The following is a 25,898-nucleotide window of genomic DNA, read 5'->3' on the forward strand; positions in this document are numbered from 1 at the left end:
AAGGTAATCCAGAACTTGTTAGTGATTGGTCTGAAATTGATTTCTCCATTCTCTTGGCATTTGCTAGAATTATTTAAATTTTGCAGCACAATCTAAGAACTCTATAAGATAAGTCACATTGTAAATGAATTATATTACCATGGGCTTTCTCATTATTTGTGCAAGCGGCTTTATCTGCCTTGCTTGCTATCAAATATAGTTTGTGGACAACTTGGCATAGTTCCCTCTGTGACTTTTGCAAATTACTCTGCATCTTGAACAGTTGAGTCCTGATATATGTGAAATGACATGTAATATTAAAAATTCCTTGCCCTCCAATAACATGTTTTTCTTATTATTTTAAGTTCAGTTTGTTAACATGTTTCCATAATACTTTAAAATTCTGCTCTTTTATTTGAGATTTTAAAATTGCTCTTTCATATAGAAATATTTCATACAGATTAATTTCCCTTTTAGGAGGAAACTATCTAGTCAATAAGGATTTCTATTTCTTTTACTTTTAAAATAATGCCTTTTAATTAGAAAAGAATATGTTGTAGAGAAGAGGTTCCAAAACCCAGAGGGGCCCATATTCATTGTAATCTTTCTTGACTAATAATTTCCTTGAGTGCTAATTCAAGTACAGATCTAAGTATTTCTTAATTTCTTAACCATTTTTTCTAAGTTAGTGCTTCAAAAATATTTTAAGCACTGCAGAATAACTTGGGACATTGTAACCAATTATCCTGTATACGTTAAGATATTTTGGCTCAGAATGCGTCCCCTGATGAAGTTTCCCAGTGTGTACAATACTCTAGTAATTGCTTACTAGCAACCTAAGAGCAATTAGCCATTTTTTAAAAATCTTATATAGCCTGGAGAAAGAATCTCCCCAGGTTTAGCATCCTTTCCCAGCTTCACCATTTCCTTTAACATCTAGTTTTATTATCTTAAAGCTTGGTCATTTCCTATTTTTTAGTATTTTGTATTCTCGATAATATTTAAGTGCTTTATACTTTGCAAAGTGCTGACAAGACAGCCTGTGAAGTAAGCAGGACTGCTACTAGCGATGCTTTTTTGACAATAAAGGTTCAGAATTAGCCCAAGATCAACCAACAAATAAATGACAGGGTTGGAACTGAATTTTATGATTCTGACAGAAAAAGATCACAAGGCCAGTCTGCTAAATTCATATATTTAAAATGTACTCATTACTTCACTTAGCATTATTTAAACAAAGATTCAGGATGGATTGGGATTTTTGAAGTAAGAAAAAGAAAAACTCGCCCTCTTAGTTCCTTTGTCCAGCACTCCTGACCCTGCAGTGTAGATTGTTTCCTTTCCTAATTAACAAAATGTTGCAGTTTTTCAGTTAAAGTTACTAAGGAAGAGGCATTAATTCTTTTGGTTCACTAGGGTGTCATTTAGCAAATTGCTATATGTGAGCAATAATTCACAGAGTTCCAAGATGTCCTGAAAAATTCTCTAGGTTTATTCTCCTGCCTTCTGGTAAGTTAGAAACTTACCACATTCAATTACAAATGTGTGCATATTTTCATATTATAAACATTATGGCTACAAAATCATGAATGAACTATTATTATTTCATGACTCCCTCTTTTGAATGTTTGCTGAAGTATATACAGTATGTATTAATAATTTAAGTTGTGGCCAAAATCCCTGAATAACAAATGAAACTCAACCATCCCACTTGCAAACAGAATGGATTAATTACTTTTAAGTTTTCAAATAAAAATCAAAAGTGTTAAATAGATACAACAAAGATACTTTATTTTGTAACTTATAGGATAAAGAATAAAATTAGTTGTGAAAATTTATGCTAATTGAAATGATGAACTAATATAATTTTGAGTTAATGCATATGTAAATTCTGATTGAGACATACTTTTGCATTTCAAAAGAAAGAACATAGAATTAACTGTAAGAATCCATTTCAATTATAGACTGGCATAACCATTATCTGATGTTATAATATAAGGTTACAAAAATATAAGAATATTTTTATAACTATTTTAAGTAATTCATTAATAAAGTAATTGCTGAATGATATTCCATAAGGCTAGACAAACAAAATTTAAGGTAAAATTCTATATAGTAGGTAAATATTTTTTCCCTCAAGGGAATAGATAGTAAATTAAAAATATTCAAACTTTTCCTTGTTATAAGTAAGAAAAAAAATATTTAATCCATCATATAGAAACCATATCATTTAAAGAGCTGTAGTTCTAAATTCTAGCCGTAGAAATGCATGATTATATTATAATGCTATTTGTTTATATACATGTCCTATGTCCCAGTGCAATTTTATAACCAGTTAAGGGTAGGCTTTAAATTCCTTTGCATTTCCCAGCACCTAGTACATGGGAAAACATATGTAGTATATTCTTTAAAAAAAAAAAGTGGTATGATGAAGAAATTGCATTCACTACCTAAGGGCTGAATAAAAAGGGAGATTTGTGGAATATTTTGAAAAAAGAGTGATTGCCAATGCTTGCTTTAAGACATAGGCTCAACAAACTACAGCCTGTGGGGCAACTCCCTCTTGCTGCTTGTGTTTTTATGGCACACAGCTAAGAATGGTTTTTACATTTTAAATGGTTGGGAAAAAAATCAAAAGAGCAGTAGTACTTTGTGACGCACAAAGATTATAAGAAATTCAAATTTCAGAGTCCATAAATAAAATTTGATGGGAACAAAACCATGCTTATTCAATTATGTATTTTCTATGGCTGCTGTCATGCTGCAACAGCACAGCTGAGTAATTGCAACAGAGAGTACAAAGCCTAAAATGTTTACTATGTGGCCCTTTACAGAAAAATCCTTCTGACCCTTCTTTAGGAGAAAGCATGTACAAGGGAGTAAAAATAAACAGGGCAATTAGACTCTGGTTGGACCCTAAGAGCTCAATTATAGAAGGTAAAAGAAGAAAAAAAAAAAAAAAAAAAAAAGAGGGGAAGAAAGCTAAGTGGGAACAGTCTTTGAAAATTTAGTCATAGAATTCATATATATATATATATCCTTATGATGACCTGAAATCACAGAAAGAGAAAATTTTTGCTTTAAGAACACTTTTGAATAGACTGGAGAGGGGGAAAAAAATAGAAGATGACTCAGAGAAAGCTCTAATATTGGAATCATAGTTAGAGAAGAGAAGTTAATGTCACTTCATTGTTCTGACCCATTTCTTTCAAGCTTGAATGAGTAGAAGCATGAGTAAGTTTTAATGATAAGTAAACAATTGTTCCCTCTGTTTTGTCTATGGAGGTAGCATGGAGTGACTGGAAGGAGGCACAAAGGGGGTCCCTGAGGTGTTGTTAAGATTCTGTTTTTAATCTAACTGCTGGTAAAAAGGATGTGCTCAGTTTGTAAAAATGTATCAAGCTGTACCTTTATATTATGCATGCTTTTTATTGAAATATACTTCAATAAGAAGTTTTAAAAATTAGGCTGAGTGAGTATATTTCAACTAAAAGAAAATATCTTATAATCATTATCTTATTAATCTGATAAAATTTAATAACTTAATGTCTCTTTCAATTTTCTAAAAGTCATATAAACTTGATATTATGGAACCAAAATGTTCAGATCATTTTAATAAAGAAAATAACTTCTTAAAGTTTCCTTGCTAACACTTAAAACCTATCAGATTGAAACTCATAATTTTAAAATTATCATCCTAAAGACCATTATTTTTGTCTAATCATGCTGTGCCTCTTCATGTTAAAACTTTTTGAAATTGTTGTCTATACTTTTTGTATCTATTTTCCCACCTCATATTATCTACTCACCTCTCCAGGGCCTTCCAGTCTCACCATTCTGCTGAAATTGCTCTTGGCCAGATCACCAAAAATTCTGTTCTTTAAATCTAATGATCACTTATCTTTGTATTGTACTACACCCCTCCTAACAGTTCATGCTATTAACCACTCCCTAATCCCAACACTTTTTTCTTGTGTCTTCTGTGTTACCACACTCTCCTGATTCTCCTCCTAATTCTCAGTATTCTATGTTGGATGTCCCTCTTCTGTTGTGCTTCTAAATATCTGAGTGCCTAAGGCCTTGATCTTGAAACCATTCATCTTCTCTAGCTATATTTTTACTCTTGGAGATCTCTAGTGCCAGGGCTTTAAGCGGCTCCTTGACATATATCTCCAGCCCTAAACTCTCCCCTGAAATCCAAATTTATATTCAGTTGCCTATGCAACATCTACTCTAGGTTCTCTAATAAACATCCTGAAATTAGCATGTAGCATGTCCAAATGATAATTCTTGATATTTTTTCACACCTGCTCTTCTTAAAGATTCTCTATCTCAATAAATTATATTACCATCATCACAAATGTTCAAGTTAAACATTTGAGAGTTATTACTGATTTCTTTCATTCTCTTACCAATCACACCTTCTTGACTACAAATCTGAAATCTGTCACATCAGTTTCTCCACTACAATCATCCTTGTTTAACCTACCATCACCTCTCACATGAACTGCCAATTAATGACTTGTCTTTTTATTCTACTTTCGCTTTCACTTTTCCTTACGTTCCATTTTCTATAAGCCAGTCAGAGTGATGTTAATATTCTCCAATCACCTGCCATCATAATTACAATAAAATCTAAACAATTTACCATGACTAACAAGTCTTTATATAAGCTGGCCATTGCTTACTTCTCCAAAGCACTCACTCTCTATGTTTCAACTATACTGGCTTGTTGTTGCTGCTGCTGCATGAATATGCCAACTCATCACCACCAAAAACACTTTACATTAGTGTTTCCCTTGCCCAGAATGCTGTTCTTTTTGATCATCACTGTAGGGGATCAAAATAGGCCACCCCAAAATATGTCACTTTGGCATAAGAGTCATTTTGAGTCAGAGGCAAATTAGAAGACTTTCCAAAGCTTCCCTTTCCTGACTAAAAGCAGAAATATCTAGGTAAAGTGGACTGCCATAAATCTCCTCTCCTGGGGAAGTATTATGGCCACGAAAAAGATAAAAAATTGGCCTGAGATGGACCTGCACAAACTTACTCCACTAGTTTTCCCCACATATTTACCTTCCCATAGTTTGCCGCCCCTAAAAGCTCAAACCCCTTTTCCTTTGTCTTATCACTTCAGATGTTACATAAACCCAAAGTTCTAACCACCACTCATCACTGGGTCTGTCCCACATGTATGTGTGCTGCACATGAATAAACTTCTGTTTGTTTTTCTCTTGTTATTCTGCCTTTTGTCAGTCTAATTTGCAGGGCCACAGCCATCTAGGAGGGTGGAAGGAAAAAGGTTTTCCTTCTCTATATCACTTAGCCAGCCCCTTTTTGCCATTCAGATTTCAGTTTAAATAACAATGCTTGGAAAATATTTCTTTGACAATCTAAACCAAAGTAGGCAACCAGTCACCACCTATTAATTTACCCTATTTTAAAGTCTCTTCGTATATATTTTTCTAGTTCATTTTTTTTCTGTCTCTTGTAAGAGAATATAATCTCCATGACAGTACAAATCCTATCTTGATTGTTAATTGCTATAAGTCCAGGGTCCCCAAAAGTGCATGTCCTGCAGTAAGTGTTTGACAAACATTTGTTGAATGATGAATTCTAACTAATTTAACAAGTGGCAAGCAATGAATAAAAATTATAGGGCTTAAGGATCAAAAATATTTACATGTAGAACTGTTTACCTAATTAACAATAGCCAAGACTTGCTAGTGGCTATAGAGGCCACCAGAAACTGACAAACTATTTGTTCTAATCTAGCAGTAGAAGAGGAATCTATGTTATTAATTGGCCTCCATGCTGATTTCCTTTTAAAACTTACAGCTTTAAAAAATAATTCAAATATAGCAAGAACATGAGTAATGCCTGGTGCCAAGTATAACTTCTTTTTTTTTTTTTCTCACTTTAAAAACATTTTTTTATTAAAGAACATACACAATATTGAAAGCTTAGAGTTATTTAAGAATCAGTTATGTCTTCAAACTGCCAGTATGTTTCCAATAACTTTCTTATGTATCTTGAATACTGTGTATGTTCAACATGCCTTAAATCTTCCCGTAGCTGGTACAACTTTTCAATGTAAACATAATTCTTCTTGGGTTTTCCTCAAGATTTTCCTGGTCTTTTTTCTGTGTCCCTTTTTTTTGTTTATGGAAGTTGTATCGCTTGGCCATCGCTACAAGATCTTCTGGGACACTCTGATTTGCTCTTTTCAGAATTTGAATCAATTCATTGGCAATCTTTGAATTATCTTGAGTGATAAGGGAAATTGACGTTCCAGTCTTTCCTGCTCGTCCAGTACGTCCTACTCTGTGGATATATTCTTCAATGTTTTGTGGGAAATCATAATTATATACGTGTGTGATATCGTTAACATCAAGTCCTCGGGATACTAAATCAGTTGTAATCAATATCTTCACTTTTCCACTTTTAAAGTCTTCTAATGCTTCCTCTCGATCACATAGCTCTCTGTCACCATGTAGTGATTGCACAGGGAGGCCTTGGATACCAAAATCACTTGATAAGTCATCAACAACAAGTTTTCGGTTGACAAACACTATGACTTTGTCTTTTGGTGACATATTCTCTAGGAATTCTTGGATAAGAGCTCGTTTTTCTGCTTCTGTGGTAACGATTATATTTTGCTTCACTGTGTTTACAGCAACTAGATCCAGAGTGCCAACATAAACAATCATAGGCTCTTTCAAATAAGACTGTGCAAGTCTACGGACAGAATCTGGCCAAGTTGCACTTGTCATAACAGTCTGCCGATCTGGGCGCACATCTAACAAAATTTTCTTAATCTGGTGCTCAAGCCCCAGATGTAGCATTTTATCTGCCTCATCTAAGACCAAGTAGGTTATGCTTCGTAGGTCAACAAACTTATTCATTTGCAGGTCATTCAGTCTTCCAGGAGTTGCAATAATGATATCTACACTTTTGGTAATGCCTTGAATTTGTCCTTCTCTATTTCTACCACCATATATACAAATACTTTTCAGACCTTTATATGAATATTTAGAACATTCAGCTTCCACCTGAAGAGCTAATTCTCTGGTGGGAGTGAGGACTAGCATGCCAGGTCCATTCCTTTGTTCTCTAGATATCGGTTGACCATCAAGATGAATAAACCCAGGCATTAAGTAGGACAATGTTTTGCCTGTGCCAGTTTGGGCAACTCCTATAAGATCTACTCCTTTTAAGGCAATGGGCCATGCCTGTGCCTGAATTGGTGTTGGTTTTTGAAAACCCGCCCTTGTTATGCTTTTCATAAGTTCGGTGTATGGACGGAAAGCGTCCTCAAATTCACAAGCTGGATTAGGGATGGGACGCTTCTCACCATCTTTCAAGTCATCACACATTACGTTGTAATTTTCTTTCCTCCACTTGTCTACCTGTTCTTTAGACATGGAGCTTGTAGCTTTGGATTCTGTGTAAAAGTCTTTCTTAATTGGTGGTAAATCTGCCCACTTTCTTTTTTCCCACACCACGGCTTCTGCCTTAATACGATCCAAATCAATCAATGGTGGAGCTTCTCTGACAACGTTAACTGTGCTTACATCTCTCCCAACAGGAGGTTGGGACGCAGCATTATCCACATCCGATTCTGAACGGTACCTTTCTTGTCTTTTAATAAGAGTATCTATAGCTGCCTTGGCCTTTGCTTTCATATCTTTGCTGCCAAAAATTTTCACTACTGCTTCGCAATCCCCCTTTTTTATCTGTATTTTAGTGTTTGTCGAACGCTGTAGGTCTTTTATTTTTGACCCACCACGACCAATAACTGAGCCAACCAGGTGGCTCTCCAGTCTAAAGCAGAGTGCTGGTTCATGGGAGCCTGCGGCTCTAGGACCCAAACCGCCTGAGGGGCCATTCCAACTGCTGCCTCTGCCATCTCTGTCATCGCAGCTGGCCCCAGGAGCTCCTGGACTACGCTCTGCCCTCTTCCAGTCCGGGACCCGGGACATTGTAGGGTAGAGGTAGTGTCGGTGCCAGCTTCTGGCCTACATACGGTCAGGAGATGCGAGAAGGTCTGGTCTGCAGCCTCCCACTCTGCAGGCTTTGAAGCGGCTGTTACCTAAGCAACCAGTGTTTGAGGCTGCAGAGGGGAGGGGCGTTGAATGCCTGACCAATCACGGGGCCAGGACTAGTGTGATGTAAGCAGGTGGCTGTGACGTACATTTATTTATTTTATTTTATTTTATTTTATTTTATTTATTTATTTTTTAATTTTATTTTGTCGATATACATTGTAGCTGATTATTGCTCCCCATCACTAAAACCTCCCTCCCCTCTCCCTCCCCCCCTCCCCCCCAACAATGTCCTTTCTGTTTGCTTGTCGTATCAACTTCAAATAATTGTGGTTGTTATATCTTCTTCCCCCCCCCCGTTTGTGTGTGTGTGTGTGTGTGTGTGTGTGTGTGTGTGAATTTATATATTAATTTTTAGCTCCCTCCAATAAGTGAGAACATGTGGTATTTCTCTTTCTGTGCCTGACTTGTTTCACTTAATATAATTCTCTCAAGGTCCATCCATGTTGTTGCAAATAGCAGTATTTCATTCGTTTTTATAGCTGAGTAGTATTCCATTGTGTAGATGTACCACATTTTCCGTATCCACTCATCTGATGATGGGCATTTGGGCTGGTTCCAACTCTTGGCTATTGTAAAGAGTGCTGCGATGAACATTGGGGAACAGATATACCTTCGACTTGATGATTGCCATTCCTCTGGGTATATTCCCAACAGTGGGATGGCTGGGTCGTATGGTAGATCTATTTGCAATTGTTTAAGGCACCTCCATACCATTTTCCATAGAGGCGGCACCATTTTGCAGTCCCACCAACAATGTATGAGAGTTCCTTTTTCTCCGCAGCCTCGCCAGCATTTATCGTTCATAGTCTTTTGGATTTTAGCCATCCTAACTGGGGTTAGATGGTATCTCAATGTGGTTTTGATTTGCATTTCCCGGATGTTGAGTGATGTTGAGCATTTTTCATATGTCTGTTGGCCATTTGTATATCTTCCTTAGAGAAATGCCTACTTAGCTCTTTTGCCCATTTTTTAATTGGGTTGCTTGTTTTCTTCTTGTAAAGTTGTTTGAGTTCCTTATATATTCTGGATATTAATCCTTTGTCAGATGTATATTTTGAAAATATTTTCTCCCACTCTGTTGGTTGTCTTTTAACTCTTTTAATTGTTTCTTTTGCTGTGCAGAAGCTTTTTAGTTTGATATAATCCCATTTGTTTATATTTCCTTTGGTTGCCCGTGCTTTTGGGGTCGTATTCATGAAGTCTGTGCCCAGTCCTATTTCCTGAAGTGTTTCTCCTATGTTTTCTTTAAGAAGTTTTATTGTCTCAGGGTGTATATTTAAATCCTTAATCCATTTTGAGTTGATTTTAGTATACGGTGAGAGGTATGGATCTAGTTTCATTCTCCTGCATATCGATATCCAGTTATCCCAGCACCACTTGCTGAAGAGGCAGTCCCTTCCCCAGTGAATAGGCTTGGTGCCTTTGTCAAAGATCAGATGTCAGTAAGTGTGTGGGTTGATTTCTGGATTCTCTATTCTATTCCATTGGTCAGTGTGTCTGTTTTTATGCCAGTATCATACTGTTTTGGTTATTATAGCTTTGTAGTATAGCTTAAAGTCAGGTAGTGTTATGCCTCCAGCTTTATTTTTTTTGCTGAGCATTGCTTTGGCTATTCGTGGTCTTTTATTGTTCCATATAAATGTCTGAATAGTTTTTTCCATTTCTGAGAAAAATGTCTTTGGAATTTTGATGGGGATTGCGTTGAATTTGTATATCACTTTGAGTAGTATGGACATTTTCACTATGTTGATTCTTCCAGTCCAAGAGCATGGAATATCTTTCCATCTTCTTGTATCCTCTCTAATTTCTCTCAGCAGTGGTTTGTAGTTCTCATTATAGAGATTTTTCACATCCTTGGTTAACTCAATTCCTAAGTATTTTATTTTTTTGGTGGCTATTGTAAATGGGCAGGCTTTCTTGATTTCTCCTTCTGCATGTTCACTATTGGAGAAAAGAAATGCTACTGATTTTTGTGTGTTGATTTTGTATCCTGCTACTGTGCTGAAATCATTTATCAATTCCAACAGTTTTTTTGTAGAGGTTTTAGGCTGTTCGATATATAGGATCATGTCATCTGCAAACAGGGACAGTTTGACTTCATCTTTTCCAATCTGGATGCCCTTTATTTCCTTCTCTTCTCTGATTGCTCTGGCTAGTACTTCCAACACTATGTTGAATAGGAGTGGTGAGAGTGGGCATCCTTGTCTAGTTCTTGTTCTTAAAGGAAAAGCTTTCAGCTTTTCCCCATTCAGGATGATATTGGCAGTGGGTTTGGCATATATGGCTTTAATTATGTTGAGATAGTTTCCCTCTATACCTAACTTATAGAGGGTCTTTGTCATGAATGAGTGCTGAACTTTATCAAATGCTTTTTCAGCATCTATAGAGATGATCATATGGTCCTTGTGTTTGAGTTTATTAATATGGTGTATCACCTTTATTGATTTGCGTATGTTGAACCAACCTTGCATCCCTGGGATGAATCCCACTTGATCGTGATGAATAATTTTTCGTATGTGTTGCTGTATTCTGTTTGCTAGTATTTTAGTGAGGATTTTTGCATCTATATTCATCAAGGATATCGGCCTGTAGTTTTCTTTTTTGGTTATATCTTTACCTGGTTTTGGTATCAGGATGATGTTTGCTTCATAAAATGAGTTTGGGAGATTTGCGTCCTTTTCAATCTTTTGGAATAGTTTGTAAAGAATCGGTGTCAATTCCTCTTTGAATGTTTGGTAAAATTCTGCTGTGAATCCATCTGGTCCTGGGCTTTTCTTTGTTGGGAGCCTTCTGATAACAGCTTCAATCTCCTTTATTGTTATTGGTCTGTTCAAATTTTCTACGTCTTCACGGTTCAGTTTTGGGAGCTTGTGTGTGTCCAGAAATTTATCCATTTCCTCCAGATTTTCAAATTTGTTGGCGTATAGTTGTTTATAGTAGTCTCGAATGATTCCTTGTATTTCAGATGAATCAGTTGTAATATCGCCTTTTTCATTTCTAATTTTTGTTATTTGAGTCTTCTCTCTTCTTTTTTTTGTTAGCCATGCTAATGGTTTGTCAATTTTATTTATCTTTTCAAAAAACCAACTTTTTGATTCGTTGATCTTTTGAATTGTTTTTTGGTTTTCAATTTCATTCAGTTCTGCTCTGATCTTAATGATTTCTTTCCGTCTGCTAACTTTAGGTTTGGATTGTTCTTGTTTTTCTAGTTCTTTAAGGTGAAGTGTTAGGTTGTTCACTTGCCATCTTTCTATTCTTCTGAAGTGAGCATTTAATGCAATAAATTTTCCCTCAATACTGCTTTTGCAGTATCCCACAGGTTTTGGTATGATGTATCATTGTTTTCATTAGTTTCAATAAACTTTTTGATTTCCTGCTTGATTTCTTCTTGGACCCATATGTCATTAAGTAGAATGCTGTTTAATTTCCATGTGTTTGTATAGTTTCCAGAGTTTTGTTTGTTATTAATTTCTAGTTTTAATCCATTGTGGTCTGAGAAGATACATGGGATAATTGCAATTTTTTTGAATTTATTGAGACTTGATTTGTGACCTAATATGTGATCTATCCTGGAGAATGATCCATGTGCTGATGAGAAGAATGAATATTCTGAGGTTGTTGGGTGGAATGTTCTGTAGATATCTGCCAATTCCAATTGGTCTAGAGTCTTGTTGAGATCTTGTGTTTCTCTACTGATTCTTTGCCTAGATGATCTGTCTAATATTGACAGTGGAGTGTTCAGATCCCCTGCTATTATGGTATTAGTGTCTATTTCCTTCTTTAGGTCTAATAGAGTTTGTTTTATAAATCTGGCTGCTCCAACATTGGGTGCGTACATATTTATGATTGTTATGTCTTCTTGATGGATCAGTCCTTTTATCATTAAGTAGTGTCCCTCATTGTCTCTTTTTATGGTTTTTAGTTTAAAGTCTATTTTGTCAGATATAAGAATAGCTACTCCAGCTCGTTTTTCTTTTCTGTTTGCATGGTAAATCTTTTTCCATCCTTTCACTCTTAGTCTGTGTGAATCTTTATGGGTGAGGTGGGTCTCTTGTAGGCAGCATATACTTGGGTCCTGCTTTTTGATCCAGTCAGCCAGTCTGTGTCTTTTAATTGGGGAATTTAAGCCTTTAACATTGAGTTGTTATTGAAAGGTGTTGATTTATTCCTAGCATTTTATTGGTTGTTTGGTTGTCTTAGGTGTCTTTTGTTCCTTGCTTTCTGATTTACTGTTTGGTTTCTTTGTTTGTTGGTTCCTTAGGTTGTAGATAGTGTTTTTGTTAGCTTGTTTTCTCTTCATGAATGCCATTTTTATTGTACTAGCGGGTTTAGATTTTTCTTGGGTTTTTATGGCAGTGGTAGTTATTTTTCAGGAACCAAATCCAGTACTCCCTTGAGGATTTCTTGTAAGGGTGGTCGTGTGGTAGTGAACTCCCGCAGTTTTTGTTTGTCTGAGAAATATACTATTTGCCCCTCATTTCGGAAGGATAGCCTTGCAGGGTAGATTTATTCTTGGCTGGCAATCTTTGTCTTTTAGTATTTTGAAAATATCATCCCATTCCTTTCTAGCTTTTAGGGTTTGTGATGAAAAGTCTGATGTTAACCTGATTGGGGCTCCCTTATAGGTGATTTGACGCTTCTCTCTTGCAGCTTTTAAGATTCTCTCTTTGTCTCTGAGTTTTGCCAATTTGACTATGACATTTCTTGGAGAAGGCCTTTTTGGGTTGAATACGTTTGGAGATCGTTGAGCTTCCTGGATCTGAAGATCTGTGATTTTTCCTATACCTGGGAAGTTTTCTGCCACTATTTTGTTGAATATGTTTTCAATGGAATCTCCATTTTCCTCCCCTTCTGGAATACCCATGACTCGGATATTTGAGCGCTTGAGGTTGTCTGATATCTCTCTCAGATTTTCTTCCATGTCCTTGATTCTTTTTTCTTTCTTTTTGTCTGCTTGTGTTATTTCAAACAGCCCATCTTCAAGTTCAGAGGTTCTCTCTTCAACTTCGACAAGCCTGCTGGTTAAACTCTCCGTTGTGTTTTTTATTTCGCTGAATAACTTCTTCAGTTCAGCAAGTTCTGCTACATTTTTTTTCAGGACATTGATTTCCTTGTATATTTCCTCTTTCAGATCCTGTATACTTTTCCTCATTTCATCATGATGTCTAGCTGAGTTTTCTTGTATCCCATTCAGTTTCCTTAGAATTATCACTCGAAATTCCTTGTCAGTTATTTCAAGGGCTTCTTGTTCTATAGGATCTAGAGTATGAGATTTATTAACTTTTGGTGGTGTACTTTCTTGATTTTTTGTATTTCTGGTGTCTTTTTTTTGGTGTTTATTCATTGTGGCAGGGGGTTTCACAGTCCACCGGTTTGAGACTAATGACTAACTAGGATGTTGCTGTGGTTGCCAATTTGGTATGGCTCCCGCCGTGACTGCTCAGTTGGCCTCTAGTGTCTTGTGTGTGTGGTTGCCTCGGGTCTTGTGCTTCTCCGGGGATCCACCTTTCTGGTCAGCTTGGACTCTGCTGGGCTGGTGGATCACGTACCACAGGGTGTGTGATCTCTGTTGAGCTTTCACTTCCTGTACAGGACTTCTCCCCGTTCCGTGTGCTCTGGCCCAGGCTGTTAGATCGTGCAGTGGCGACCCCACCGGGTGTGTGGTTTCTGTCGAGTCTACGCCTCCCTGGCTACACGTCTCCCCCCTCTGTGCACACTGTGCTGGGCTGGGGTGTGTCTTCTGCACCCCTCGTCCATCAGCTGGGCCTTCAAGATCCTGCTCAGGACCGCCTCACCCAGGAAGTCTACCAGGTTTCTACTAGGCACAGACGACCGGTCTCTCTGGGTGCCTTTGTAGCACTGTGTAGATCTTTCTCGGGTCTTGTTCACCTTTGTATCCCCCCGGTATAAACCGAGTCTAGTGCCCGCCTGCAGCCTGCTCTCTGGCAGGTTCAAGTGGACCTGGGAACTCTCCTACCACACTATTCCCAACCAGAAATTCGTTAGGCTTTTTTCCAAACTGGTGGTCGCAGAGATGGTATCTGCCTCCCAGTAACAGGAAGTTTACCGGGGCCGGAGTCCAGGGTGTGGTTGAGTGACAGTCGGCCCGCCCGTACTTCCTTGCCCTCCCAACACTGGTCGGGAAGCCCCACGCCCCCAGCCCCGCCAGAGAACCGCGGAGGGAGTGGGAGCGGAGACCGGTCCGCAGGCTCCGGAAAGCCCCGCGCCAGGCCAAGCAAATGGGCTAAGTGATGGCCGAGCAGGGCGGAGCTGCCCGCACCTGGGAAAATGGAGGCAGCACCGGGCAGTGAGTGGCCTGGTGGTGCAGGCGGGAGCTGCGTGGGCATCCACCCCCCGAACAGAGCTGTGCCAGGGATCACTCACAGTGCTGTGCCAGGTCGGGTGTTCGCTCTCTGTCTCTGGTTTGTCGCCTTCCGTGTTCTCGGCGCTGCCGCCTCGGGCTGTTCAGTCGCGGCGCGGCTCGGGCGCTCCCAGGAGTCTTCTTTAATGCCGGCCTGAAACCTCGAATCCTGAATAGGGCAGCTGGCCGCCTTCAGTGCGGCCCCAGCCTCCGAGATCCTGGCTGCATCCACAGCAGCCCTGGCGCCGTGTTCCCTGTTTCAAGACTCGCTTTTGCAGCTAAGAATCAGTTCTTTTCCTGCTCCACACTTCAAAGCTGTTGCCTGTAAATGAGGCAGCCTCTCCTGCCGGGGGCAAAGTGGCGTTGAGCCCCCACGACCAGCCAGCAGTTGTAGTCCTCCCTTAAGGGATGGTGAGAGGAAGGTCCACAAGTTTCCCGGCTGCCTGAGGCCCAGTGGCCGCCTTTTACACCTCAGCTACTCCGCGCCAGCCGCCGCAGCCGCCGCCATCTTGAAACTCCCAAGTATAACTTCTGTTTGGCTAATAATGGCCTTTGTTCCTTACAGGCATATGGAATTTTAGGGCTGCAAACAACAAGGAAGAAGTACCTCCTTCTGGAAGCACAGTGTTGCTATAATTACAGATAAACGTTTGTCAGCATTTCCATTAAAAGAACTTAACTCAGCTGTTAAATGTCCATTAGCCTAATATATAGTATATAATATCTTAGCTTAACTGCCTATTAAAAATAGCTAATTAAAAATGGATGGATTTTTAAATAAAATTATGTAAATAACAAGAAAAAAATGAACCCTTCAAGTGTTTACATTTATATAACAACAAAAGTGCAAGCTTTTTTTCAATATTTGAGTTTTCTACTTATACACATTGTTCTTAAAAGTTAACCTAAAAATTTCTGGAAAGTGATTACTTAGCAATAAGAACTAAGTTGTCATAAGGAGGAACAATAGTTTAACTGCTGTGGTGGACACTGAATAACTACTCAGATTCCCCTTCAATAAAGAATTTGTCGCCCCAGCAGCTAGGAGTGCTGTTGGCAGACAACCTTCAGCTCTAAGTTTCTTTAGGGGCTGCCTCAGCTGCAGAGAGCCCCCTTGGCCAAGGTCATGACCCTTTCTGAGATGGCTATCATTCAATGACTGATTAATTCAGGAGTATAAAGGCCTAATCATTTCAGCCCAACTCAGGACCACTCTGAAGGGCCATTGTATGCTCCAGAGCTGCCCATGTGATGGCCCAGTGTTGGCAAACAGCTCCATGGATATGTGCAATGATATTGTAAGTATCCACATAGGCCACATAGGCAAGGTTCAATTGCAAATTGACCTTATCTTGGCAACTGTGATCCTCCCAGAACAGGAAAATATAGGCAGTCTTGAGAGGGGGTATACCAAGGCCATATCTCACCCATCTCTTTATCTTGACATAAATCTCTTATCTTGTGATAAGAGATACCACAAGATATATAGATCACCATAGGGCATTTTCTCATCTGCCTCCCTGGTTATGGGAAGGCATGTGACTTTTCACCTCATCTCTCCTTAAAGTACTGCTTGCAGATTATAAAACTGCTTAGTTGCAGAGTGAAATTGGCTTCTCAACAACAGAGTGCCATGCAACTTGTGTTGCTTGTCATTTGGTCTCTTTAATTTTGGTGTCATCCTGTGGGATGAATGACAAAGAAAGCTGACCATGCTTTTGCTGTCTATAAAACTCTTTGAGTTAACTTGCTCCTTACTGGCTAAATCTCCTAGACTTCTTAACACCAAAGCTGCCTACATTGCAGCTCAACTTCTCTCTCTATTTGCTTCATACCCTGTCTTCCATAAGTGTTGGTCCAAAAGGCACTCTCTAATAAGTATTCTTCACACTGAACTCCATCTTAGAGTTCTACTTGCCACAGAACCCAGCCTATATCATCAACTCATTATTTTGAAGAAAGCAAGGAAAGCAATATTAGGTTGTGCTATTTTTCTTTTTGTTTGGCTATCAGGAATTATATCGATTACTCTCGCTTAAGATCCCATCGAGTTATTTCATGTACATTATATCCCTTGGACATTAGATAGCACATGTTTTAGATGTGTTAGTAGATGATTACTGAACAGGCACGTAAGCCATCTCAACTAAGTCATGCAAGACTCTTTCCAGAAAAACTCCAGCAGTCTATCAGGGAAGGAAGAACTCTTATTCTGCTAAATCTAAGAAATATACCTCTTTTTTACTTCCATTCATTTGCTTTACTTCTCCTTTTCTGAGCAAATATTATGCTTTAATCTCTTTTCTAAAAAATAGCCCTTGAGGTTAACATGCATGTCTTTCTCTTCAGTCTTCCTGCAACTAGCTCTTTTTACCCAATGGAAAAATATTCTCAATCACAACTGGTCCTAAGATCAGCTGTTTTCAGGCTATTTCACTTTTCAAAAGCCCTATAGGACTTAAAGATCTAAGAAAAAAAAAAAAAAAAAAAAAAAGATTACTCCCAGCCATACTTCTCCTACTTGTGTGATGAAAGCTTCAAGTGAGCTAGATGGCCTTTTTAATAGTGTTTTCAATTTATAGCAGCTCTTTATGGTAGGGAAATAAAGGAGTTCTCCACAGGGATCTAGGCTTGGGAGCCAATATCAGATTCAAAGAAAGGACCATTCTATTCATATGTTCCTAAGGGCTTTCTCATTTATTCAATCTAATATTTATTAAGCATCTCTTATTATCCAAGCTACCATCCTGGATAAAAGGTACAGGAAGCACTACATTTATTTGACCTCAAAAAATAATAGAGGGCCTCTTCTGATTTTCTTAATAACATTTTAAAAGTTCTGTATAACTCCTTTTCTATTATCTTGTGACCATAGTTCATGATGGTTTCTAACTAGAAACCCTTGAATTTAAACTAACTTTCTTATTTAATGAGTCTGATGGTCGGCTGATTTAAAAAAATCTTTGCAAGGATAAGAAAAATAAAACAACAGCATTGTGGAAGGGGGCTGGAGCTGCTCCATGGATTGAGGTAGCTTGCAAAACAAAATAACAGAGACATGCCACCAAAAAATTCAATACTTCACTGTATTCTTTGAACTAAACCCTCACAGAGAGCACAAATCTATTCCAAAACTTGAGAGATCAGCCATTTAAAACCATTTCATTTGTAACTTTTGCCTGCTCTTTTGTTCTAGCCTGCTCTTCTGTGGCTGTTCATGGTAGCCACAACTGTAAGTTTACATGTTCAGATTGCCCAGAAAGCTTTGCATACGGAATACATGCATAATTATTTGGTTACACTATCTATCAGACATAAAACTTTATTTTTTCTTTCTAAAGTTCTCTTTCTACTCCTTCACAAATAAGGCTGCAACCTCAACCTTAAATTTTAAATATTCTGAATTTTCTTGGCAAAATGCGATTATAGGCAACAAGACAATTCAGAATATTTAAAATTACAAGTGAAATGTTGGTTTTAAATGACAGATCTCTCAAGTATTGGAATAGATTTCTGCTCTCCGCTAGGGTTCGGTTCGAAGAAAATTGCATTTTGCCAAGATGTTTTTTATTAATATTTAAACTGAATTTTAAATATCTCTGAATTTTAATACTGGAACCCAAATATTTGCACACTCACCTTAAGTTAATAAAAAGGCTTTGGGACTTGATTTAACTAATAAGAAGGACCTAGTGAAGGAAGGGGACAATACACTGAGTGTGTATGTGTGGGGGGTTGTGGGTGTGTGTGTTTATGTTCATATGAGCAGATATGCCCCATTTGTTGGCTGTTTGTGCATAAAGATGTCCAGCACACATCCAGGTGGGGGATGTGAAAACCAACACATGCTCCCCTCCCCAGACCACGTGACCTGATTCAGGGTTGCATCTTATTCTCCCCCAGGCCCCAGGTTGGAGTGCCTTTCAAATGTCTCTGCCCAAAGAGGGGGCATCTTTTTATTAAATTATCCAGCCAAAACAGGTAATCTTTCTAACTCACACAAAGACTCTAGATATGCCAAAAGCTGATGTGCAAATGAGTAAGGTCTATTTTCAAAGATTATTACTAAAATGATTATTTAAAATTAAAGCTAATAGGCACAAGCAGTATCTGCTTTATAAATAGGGTATGGTCTCAAACTGTATATGAATACTAGTTGTTTGCATTAGGAAATATATTTTCACATAAGCAATGAATAAATAGTAGCTTAGTTGCCACCTAGCCTACTAAATCTAATTTAAGCTATTTGATAAGAGAAGTAGACCTGCTACTGGGAATATGGAATTCAGGAAGCAATAAGTTTACTCTGAGAGCAACTGAGATCCTTTGAAATGGGGTCTTGGAATGAGGGGAAGTAATAACAGGGCCACTGAGTATGGTATCACAGGTTGTGAACTGCTTCCAAAGGCACCCAGCTAACAGGGGTGAAGAAGCTGAAATCTTCAAGGTGTGAAAGCTGGCCTAGGGTTCTATCTGCTCAGTGGAAGGACCACAGATTTCTTGTTCTCAAGGAATCTATATTAGCTAGAAGGCATCTTAAGTGTTTACATTATCATATTGACCACACACTCTGGATAGGCAAACCAAATTACTCCTTCCTAGACAAAAGCAATAAATAAATGAAGAAAAAAGAAAACCATCTGAGAGATGGGGTACTTACTACAAGTTTGGATGGACATATCTGTAAACTGAGAATTAATTGCAGAGTTCATGCTTATTTTAGGTGAATGTTATATATATATATATATTTATATAAAATATTTATATTTAAACTAAATTATATAGACAGATACATATATACATATACACACATGCATGTGCATGGCCACAAAAATATACAAACACTTATAATGGTGACTTTTCTCTAGCAAGAGTATAGATCTCTAAATTTATTGAAATATACACTTATGATATCTGGAAATATCTACTGAAACTAAACATGTACAATGTGTCCTATACCCATCTGAAATATATAAAGTTTATACAAAAAGACACATATTAGAATGTCCTCTGCAGCACTATTCATAATAGCTAAATCATAACATAACTGTTATATTCACTCAGTGGAATATTACAAAGCCTGTAAAAATGAATATTTAACAACTACACACAAGAGAATGGATGAATATGACAAATACAGTGAGCTAAAAAGCCAGACATAAAAGAGCATACATGGTACGATTCACAAAATAAGTAGTAGACAAAACTAACCTGTGCTGTTACAAACTAGATTAATGATTACTGCTGAGGGGATTAATGACTGGAAGGGGAAACCAGAGTTTCTGTTTTATTTTGTTTCTTAAAGTGGATACTGATTACATGGCTGTGCTCAGTTTTCAAAAAGGCATTGAGCTATACATTCATGATATATGCACTTTGCTATATGTATATTATGTATATGCACTTCAATACTATTTTTTAAGTATAGACCTCTAAGATGTTAGAATATCATAGTTTTCATCTATTTGGTGTCACTATGAAGCACATCTTGAGTCAGGTATTTTGTATATATTATTTTTCATGCATGCAACAGGACTTCCTGGTCAGTATGATTGTCCCCATCGTATAGGTGATCCAGGCTGCAACACAAAAACTGAATGCATTAATTGGCATTCATATTTTGTAGGGAAAAAAAGCAGAGTGTCGTCAATGTGGATGTGTTAATGTAAGTGGTCACCCCAAGTTTCCTTGATGCTTTCATCATAAATCTAGATGCAGTCTAGAGGGGCATGTGAATAGTGACAGTTTACTCCAATTGACATGTTTATTTGTCTGTGTCAACAATCTATTTAGGATTTTATTCTGCCTAGTAGAAAAAAAGCTTTGGGTAGATAGAACAAAAAATTGCTTCAGAAGGAAAAAAGAAAAAACAAAAAAACTTAAAAGTAACACAAAACAACTTAGGTGGCCTGTAGCTCCAAATGCACTCAGTTGACAAGGAATTTTGTGAACGTATCATAGACATTATTGACCAAAAAACTCCAAAGTTCATCACAGTTATCTGTTTCCTCAATATTTTGTTTCATAGCCTGATCTATTTTTAAGATATTTTATTTCAAAAATGGACAGTAAAGTAGAGTACCATTATAAAGCATTCTTGCCTGTAATAACCACCACTCTCTTCCTAATTACAAGGAAAGAATATAATGGGAAACTGTTTCACAAATTGTGATCATGAATAATCATTTGGGATTTTTCCCCCTTAACTTATCCACTGATATAGGAGTGTTGCATGTAATTGTTTGAGAAAAATAATAAAAGAATGTTGACAATATTTCTCAGAACTTAAAAATTTGAAAGTTAAGTTAGCAAAGCTGTCATTGAGTCAATATTTCAGGCCCTTCTTTCTGAGACAAACCTCTGAACTGCATGTGGAGAAACTGCTACATAAACTCAGAAGAAAGATTTATTTCTGCAACTTATTAAATAAGTTATTAGCCTATAACTCAAGATCTTCTAGGGTTACTAAAGGACCTATACAAATGTACCATTTTAATAAAATGTAAGAGATAAAGATATAGAATGTAGAAACATGATCTGGACATTAAAAAACAATGTTGAGTTTCTCCTTACTGATATATTGTGTTGTGTGTTGCAATTTTTGCCCCAACATTCATCTTTCTACAGTCTAAGTCAATCAGACCTGGAATTCCTCTGGTGACTGATTCTGGACTAAAAGTGGTCTCATGTCCTAAACTGGTTCAACTGGATTGAAGAAAAACCTGTCCCTTAGATGGGTAGAAGATGCTTTCTGTCCCTTCAGTGTGTAGCTTAAAAGCCAACTTATAACCATCAGGGAAATAACATTTCGGAGTTCATGATAATCAAGGGTAAGGCCAGTGATCAAAGCATGCCTATTGGAAAACTGGCATCTTGAGCCTTGTCTCTGAAGGATTCCTTTTCTGTTATATCTAAGCAGTGTTTCATAGATATCTCTGGATATGTCAGGCACTGTTAGGAATACAGAGATGAATCAGACATGAATTCTGTGATGAGTTTCTATGGAGAATAATGAAGTTTGACAACATGAAATTAAAATGGGGAAATTTACTTATGGATATGACCTCAGTCCAGGATATGGGTGACTACTACTTATTTGTTCTACAATCCTACATTCTGCAATCATTTAACTTAAAAATATTTTATCCACATGTTAAATTAGGCTACTAAGACATGTAATGCAAGGGCATATAGATACATTGAGATACACTGGCATCTTTTAATAAATATAACAATAGCTAATATTCCTGTGGGGTTTCCCAAGTGTCAGGTGGTATGCTAAGCACTGAATAAGTTATTTCTTACTTAATGTTCATATGAACCCTGTGAGCTAGATGCAGTTATTTCCCCATTTTACACTTGAGGAAATAGAGACAGAAATTTCAGACACTTGTTCAAGTTCAGACAGGTGAAAGATGGTGGAGCCTGAAAAGTGATTTCAGATATTTTACAAAACTTGAAGCTCTCAACCAGAAACTCTTATCACCTCCAAAATATATTCATACCTGGGATAAGCAGATGACAAAGACGGTTTTATGAAGCAATGTCTAAAGGAAAGATAGTAGAAATTACTTATTTTAACTATGTTGAGTTCAAAAAGAAGTGGAGTAACCTAAGTATTTGAGTAATAGAAAGAGAGAAGCTAATGGACAATGAAAAATGGGATTGAGGCAGATGGTCTTCAGAGGCTAAAGTGACACTTAAATGAAAGGATCTATGAATTTTTGTGTGTGTGTGAAAACAAAAGTTCCATAGTTAAAAATCTACTATGCCAAATACAGACAGTTTCCAACTTACGAAGGTTCAACTTAATGATTTTTTGACTTTATTATGGGTTTTTCAGGATGTAACCCTATCATAAGTTGAGGAACATCTGTACTGCTAAGCACCATCACTACAAAAGTAAATGGCCCTGACCGTTCCCTTTTACTATAGGGTAAGTCACTTATAAACAGGGAAAGACACTTATAAACAAACCATACCAATCTGCTGTGATGAGTGCTAAGACTGAGGTTCACGGAGTGTTCAATCACAACCCCTCCGGATATATTCTGATATCCATACCTGGTATAAGGAGAAACTACTGAGTGTCAACTGTATGTAAAGGCAAGCAAGAAATGGCTTTCCAGATGAGATGAGGTCTAAGCTGAAACACAAACTGACACATGTATTTTTCTGTGGATTCATTCAATAAGCAATATTTTGTCACCTCTTTTCTATTTTTCTTTCTTTCTTTTTTTCTTTTTTTTGGCAGCTGGCTGGTATGGGATCCGAACCCTTGACTTTGGTGTTACAAAGCTGTGGTCTAGCCAACTGAGCCAACTGGCCAGCCCCAGGCATCTCTTTCCTTAAAAAAAATAAATATTTATTTAAAAATTTATATATATAGTAAAATCAACTCCTTTGGGAGTAAATTTCTATGAGTTTTGACAAGTGCATAGTCATATAACCATCATCACAACCAAGATGCAGAATAGCTGCATCACCACCAAAAATTCTATTTTGCTGCCCTTTTGTGGTCAACTACTACTCCCACCCCAACTCCTCACATCAAGAGATGTTTAAATCCTTACCCTTCAGGAAAGTTATCACTTAAAGCAGACAAGAACTGCACGCAGGGAACATTTCATGAATGATCTGAAAATAGTTGGAATTTTACAGCAACTACTAGCAATGACAACCAGTATTTGGAATTATAAACTTAATAAGGTCTTTCACCTACATTATTATGAGTCCCTCAGCAAGAAATCACTAAAGAAAGTTAATACAAAGAGAGTAGCGTAGTTGTTACCGGGAAAAATCAATACCAATTGCATAGAATTAGAAAATTCTAGAAGTCCCTTAGGAAGGAATTTAAATTACCTTTGTTGGGGGAGGGGGGAGAGTAGGATTTAAATATCCAAGGAATATGTATGAAAGGTTAAATCCTTGACACAAAGTGGAAGGAAGAGTGTCTTCAGACTAGAGCCGTTTTCCATCAACATGAAAGCCTGGGAGATGGGGAAATGAAGAGCAAAGATTTTCTCTTTGAGGAAGTAAACTTTTCGCCTTGCAGCCACTAGAATGGTAAGCTTACTTGTGTCCTCCCCCCCCAGAAAATACTCCTCAAAGTCATCCTATTCCGTTCCTCCATTGCTTCTGATCATGAAATCAGCTTCATGATCACTGGTCTAATTCAAAAACTTCCAATCATGAAACCAGTTTCTCAGTTACTCTGGCAAACTCAGGGTATACAGTCTCTGAAAAGGTAGAAAAAGCACTGTAAATGAAAAACTGTTCTAGTCTGGATATCATTTTTAATTTTAGCCTTTCTTTGGTAGGATAATCCAATCTAGGTGAGCCAACCCAATGTTGATGGACAGACCTTGATCAACAGAGATGCTTCACCACAGGCTATCCTATGAGAGGCTAGCCAGTCACCCCCTCCGATGGCTCTGGTTATATGTTTAACTTCCAACAATAGATATTGTGAGAGAAGCATGCTCTGTTGCTTGCCTGAATAAATAGCCCAGCTTTGGCTTAAATTTAGCTCTTCTAACTCAAGCCCATGCCCTTTCCTTGTGCCACACATCTTCCCAGACACAGTGGAAACACACTGGTGGCCTAAAAGCAGAGGATGGTTTTGTCAGAGAAAGAGAACACACCTTTGAAAAAACAGTGCTGATGAACTACTAGCCAGTGGCTTTGACAGGCTATTAAGAAAAAGCTGTTTTTTTTTTTTTTTTTTTTTAGTTTTTCTTATGATAGCATCTATGCTATTCTTGAATTCAATTCTTATTCCACACATCAAAAACCACATCAAAGAAACACCAAGGAGAATTCTTAAAGGGTCATGGAAACACTGCTTTTTCAATGGTAAGCAGTTTGATTATGAAAGGTATAAAAATATGACTGATAAAAAAAGTATGGCTTAGATGTTGAGTAAATATTGTAGCTAAACCCTGAAAGCTCAACATCAAGAAATAATGGAAGCTTTAGAAACCAATGCTCTGTAAAATGTTCCTATTTTAGAATACTCAAAGGGCTGCTTAAGCTATTTTTTTGGCAGTTCCAATCTCCACAGGTGAGCTATAGCCTGAGCTAAACCCAAAGCCATCAGATATCCCAAGTTTAAAATGTTTCAAAAAGGTCATAACCAATCCACAGATTTTAAAAGTAGCAGTTAATAATTAATAATCATGTTATTAAAACATACACCAAAACATGTTATTAAAATATGTAATAAAAATCATGTTAAAACCTATACTATAAAACATACACTAGAAATAAAAATATATTATCCATATATTGAGAATATGAAATGATTAAAGAAAATGAAAGTCAGAAAATGAAGCAATGATTATAATAACTTGTTAAAAACTTCTGATAGCTAGTAGTGAACATATTGAGTATAAGGGCTTGGGGTTTCTTAATATTTCTGAATAGTAACTATCTTCAACAGTGTCAAAATTTAAATCTGATAATTTATCAGATTGCCTGAAAAAATATTAATATTCATTATATATAAAATGACTAACTTTTCTTTGGTGCACAGGATTTTCAAGAAAATATTCTTCTTCATTATTTCGACATCTTAAGTTTGCTTGGGGAGCAGCAGCATGCTTGACAGACTGACTCATGCTATGATTTGGTGTCAAGATGAAAAGACTGGCTTAGAGATATGTTCTGAGTTCAATTTTCAGTGGTTTAAAAGATTTCTTAGGATTCGGTTGTGCATGATAATGTGCTTAAGTCTAGATGAGGCATGGGCAACTCCCAGACTGTCAACAGAGTTCCTAGCTGACATCAAAAAGGACTCACCCACACCATAATGCATTGGTTTATGCCACCTCTTTGAACCTCTGTTCCATTCTTCTACTTCTGCTTAAGGGGCAACAGCATAAATGAGGGACACTTCATATAAAGTCCCTTCTAGATCTCTCTTTCAGTCCCGCATAGAAAAAAATACAACAGCAACAACATTGAATGGAATTTGTATTTGAATCACCACTAAATAGCTTTCTGATTAGGAAAGCACTCCTTTGGTATTTCTATTTTAAATAGTTGCAGGGGCTGGGCTGTGAGCTTTACATATGCTGCTTCATTTATTTCATTTATCTCCATGTGTTTAATTTAGAGTCATGATGTAACATTAGATAAATGTAGAGACTGCAAAGCTGAAATATATAATGTAATATAACATAATGCTATATCAATAAAATATGTGCAGAACCAGCTATATGATTTTGTTTCCAGTGTAGTATTTTGGCTTTATAGTATCTCAAAATGTTCATCACATTTTTTTCACTTTGTTTTTTTAAAAGAAACACTGGACCGGCTTTGAGATTATTTAGGGGGAGAGCTCCTGTGGTCTTTAGGGAAACATTCTTGGACAATTCTCTTAATAACTGAAAAATCAAGGTCAAATTATATAATATCACTTTTTAAAAAGCAACTTATTGGTACTATAG

At 37.2% G+C, this 25,898-nt stretch overlaps 2 protein-coding genes across 3 annotated transcripts in view; both read right to left on the bottom strand.

The window, feature by feature from the left end:
* Positions 1-25,898, bottom strand: part of DMD (dystrophin) — a 2,107,999-nt gene that overhangs the window by 950,944 nt on the left and 1,131,157 nt on the right. The window lies entirely within an intron of this gene.
* Positions 6,123-7,808, bottom strand: LOC134366715 (probable ATP-dependent RNA helicase DDX53; the record flags this gene model as incomplete). Its single annotated transcript, XM_063083087.1, has 1 exon — positions 6,123-7,808. A coding segment is annotated over exon 1 (1,542 nt), but the record flags the coding sequence as incomplete, so codon positions are not given.

Source organism: Cynocephalus volans, chromosome X (assembly GCF_027409185.1).
Source record: "Cynocephalus volans isolate mCynVol1 chromosome X, mCynVol1.pri, whole genome shotgun sequence".
Classification (NCBI taxonomy): Eukaryota; Metazoa; Chordata; class Mammalia; order Dermoptera; family Cynocephalidae; genus Cynocephalus; species Cynocephalus volans.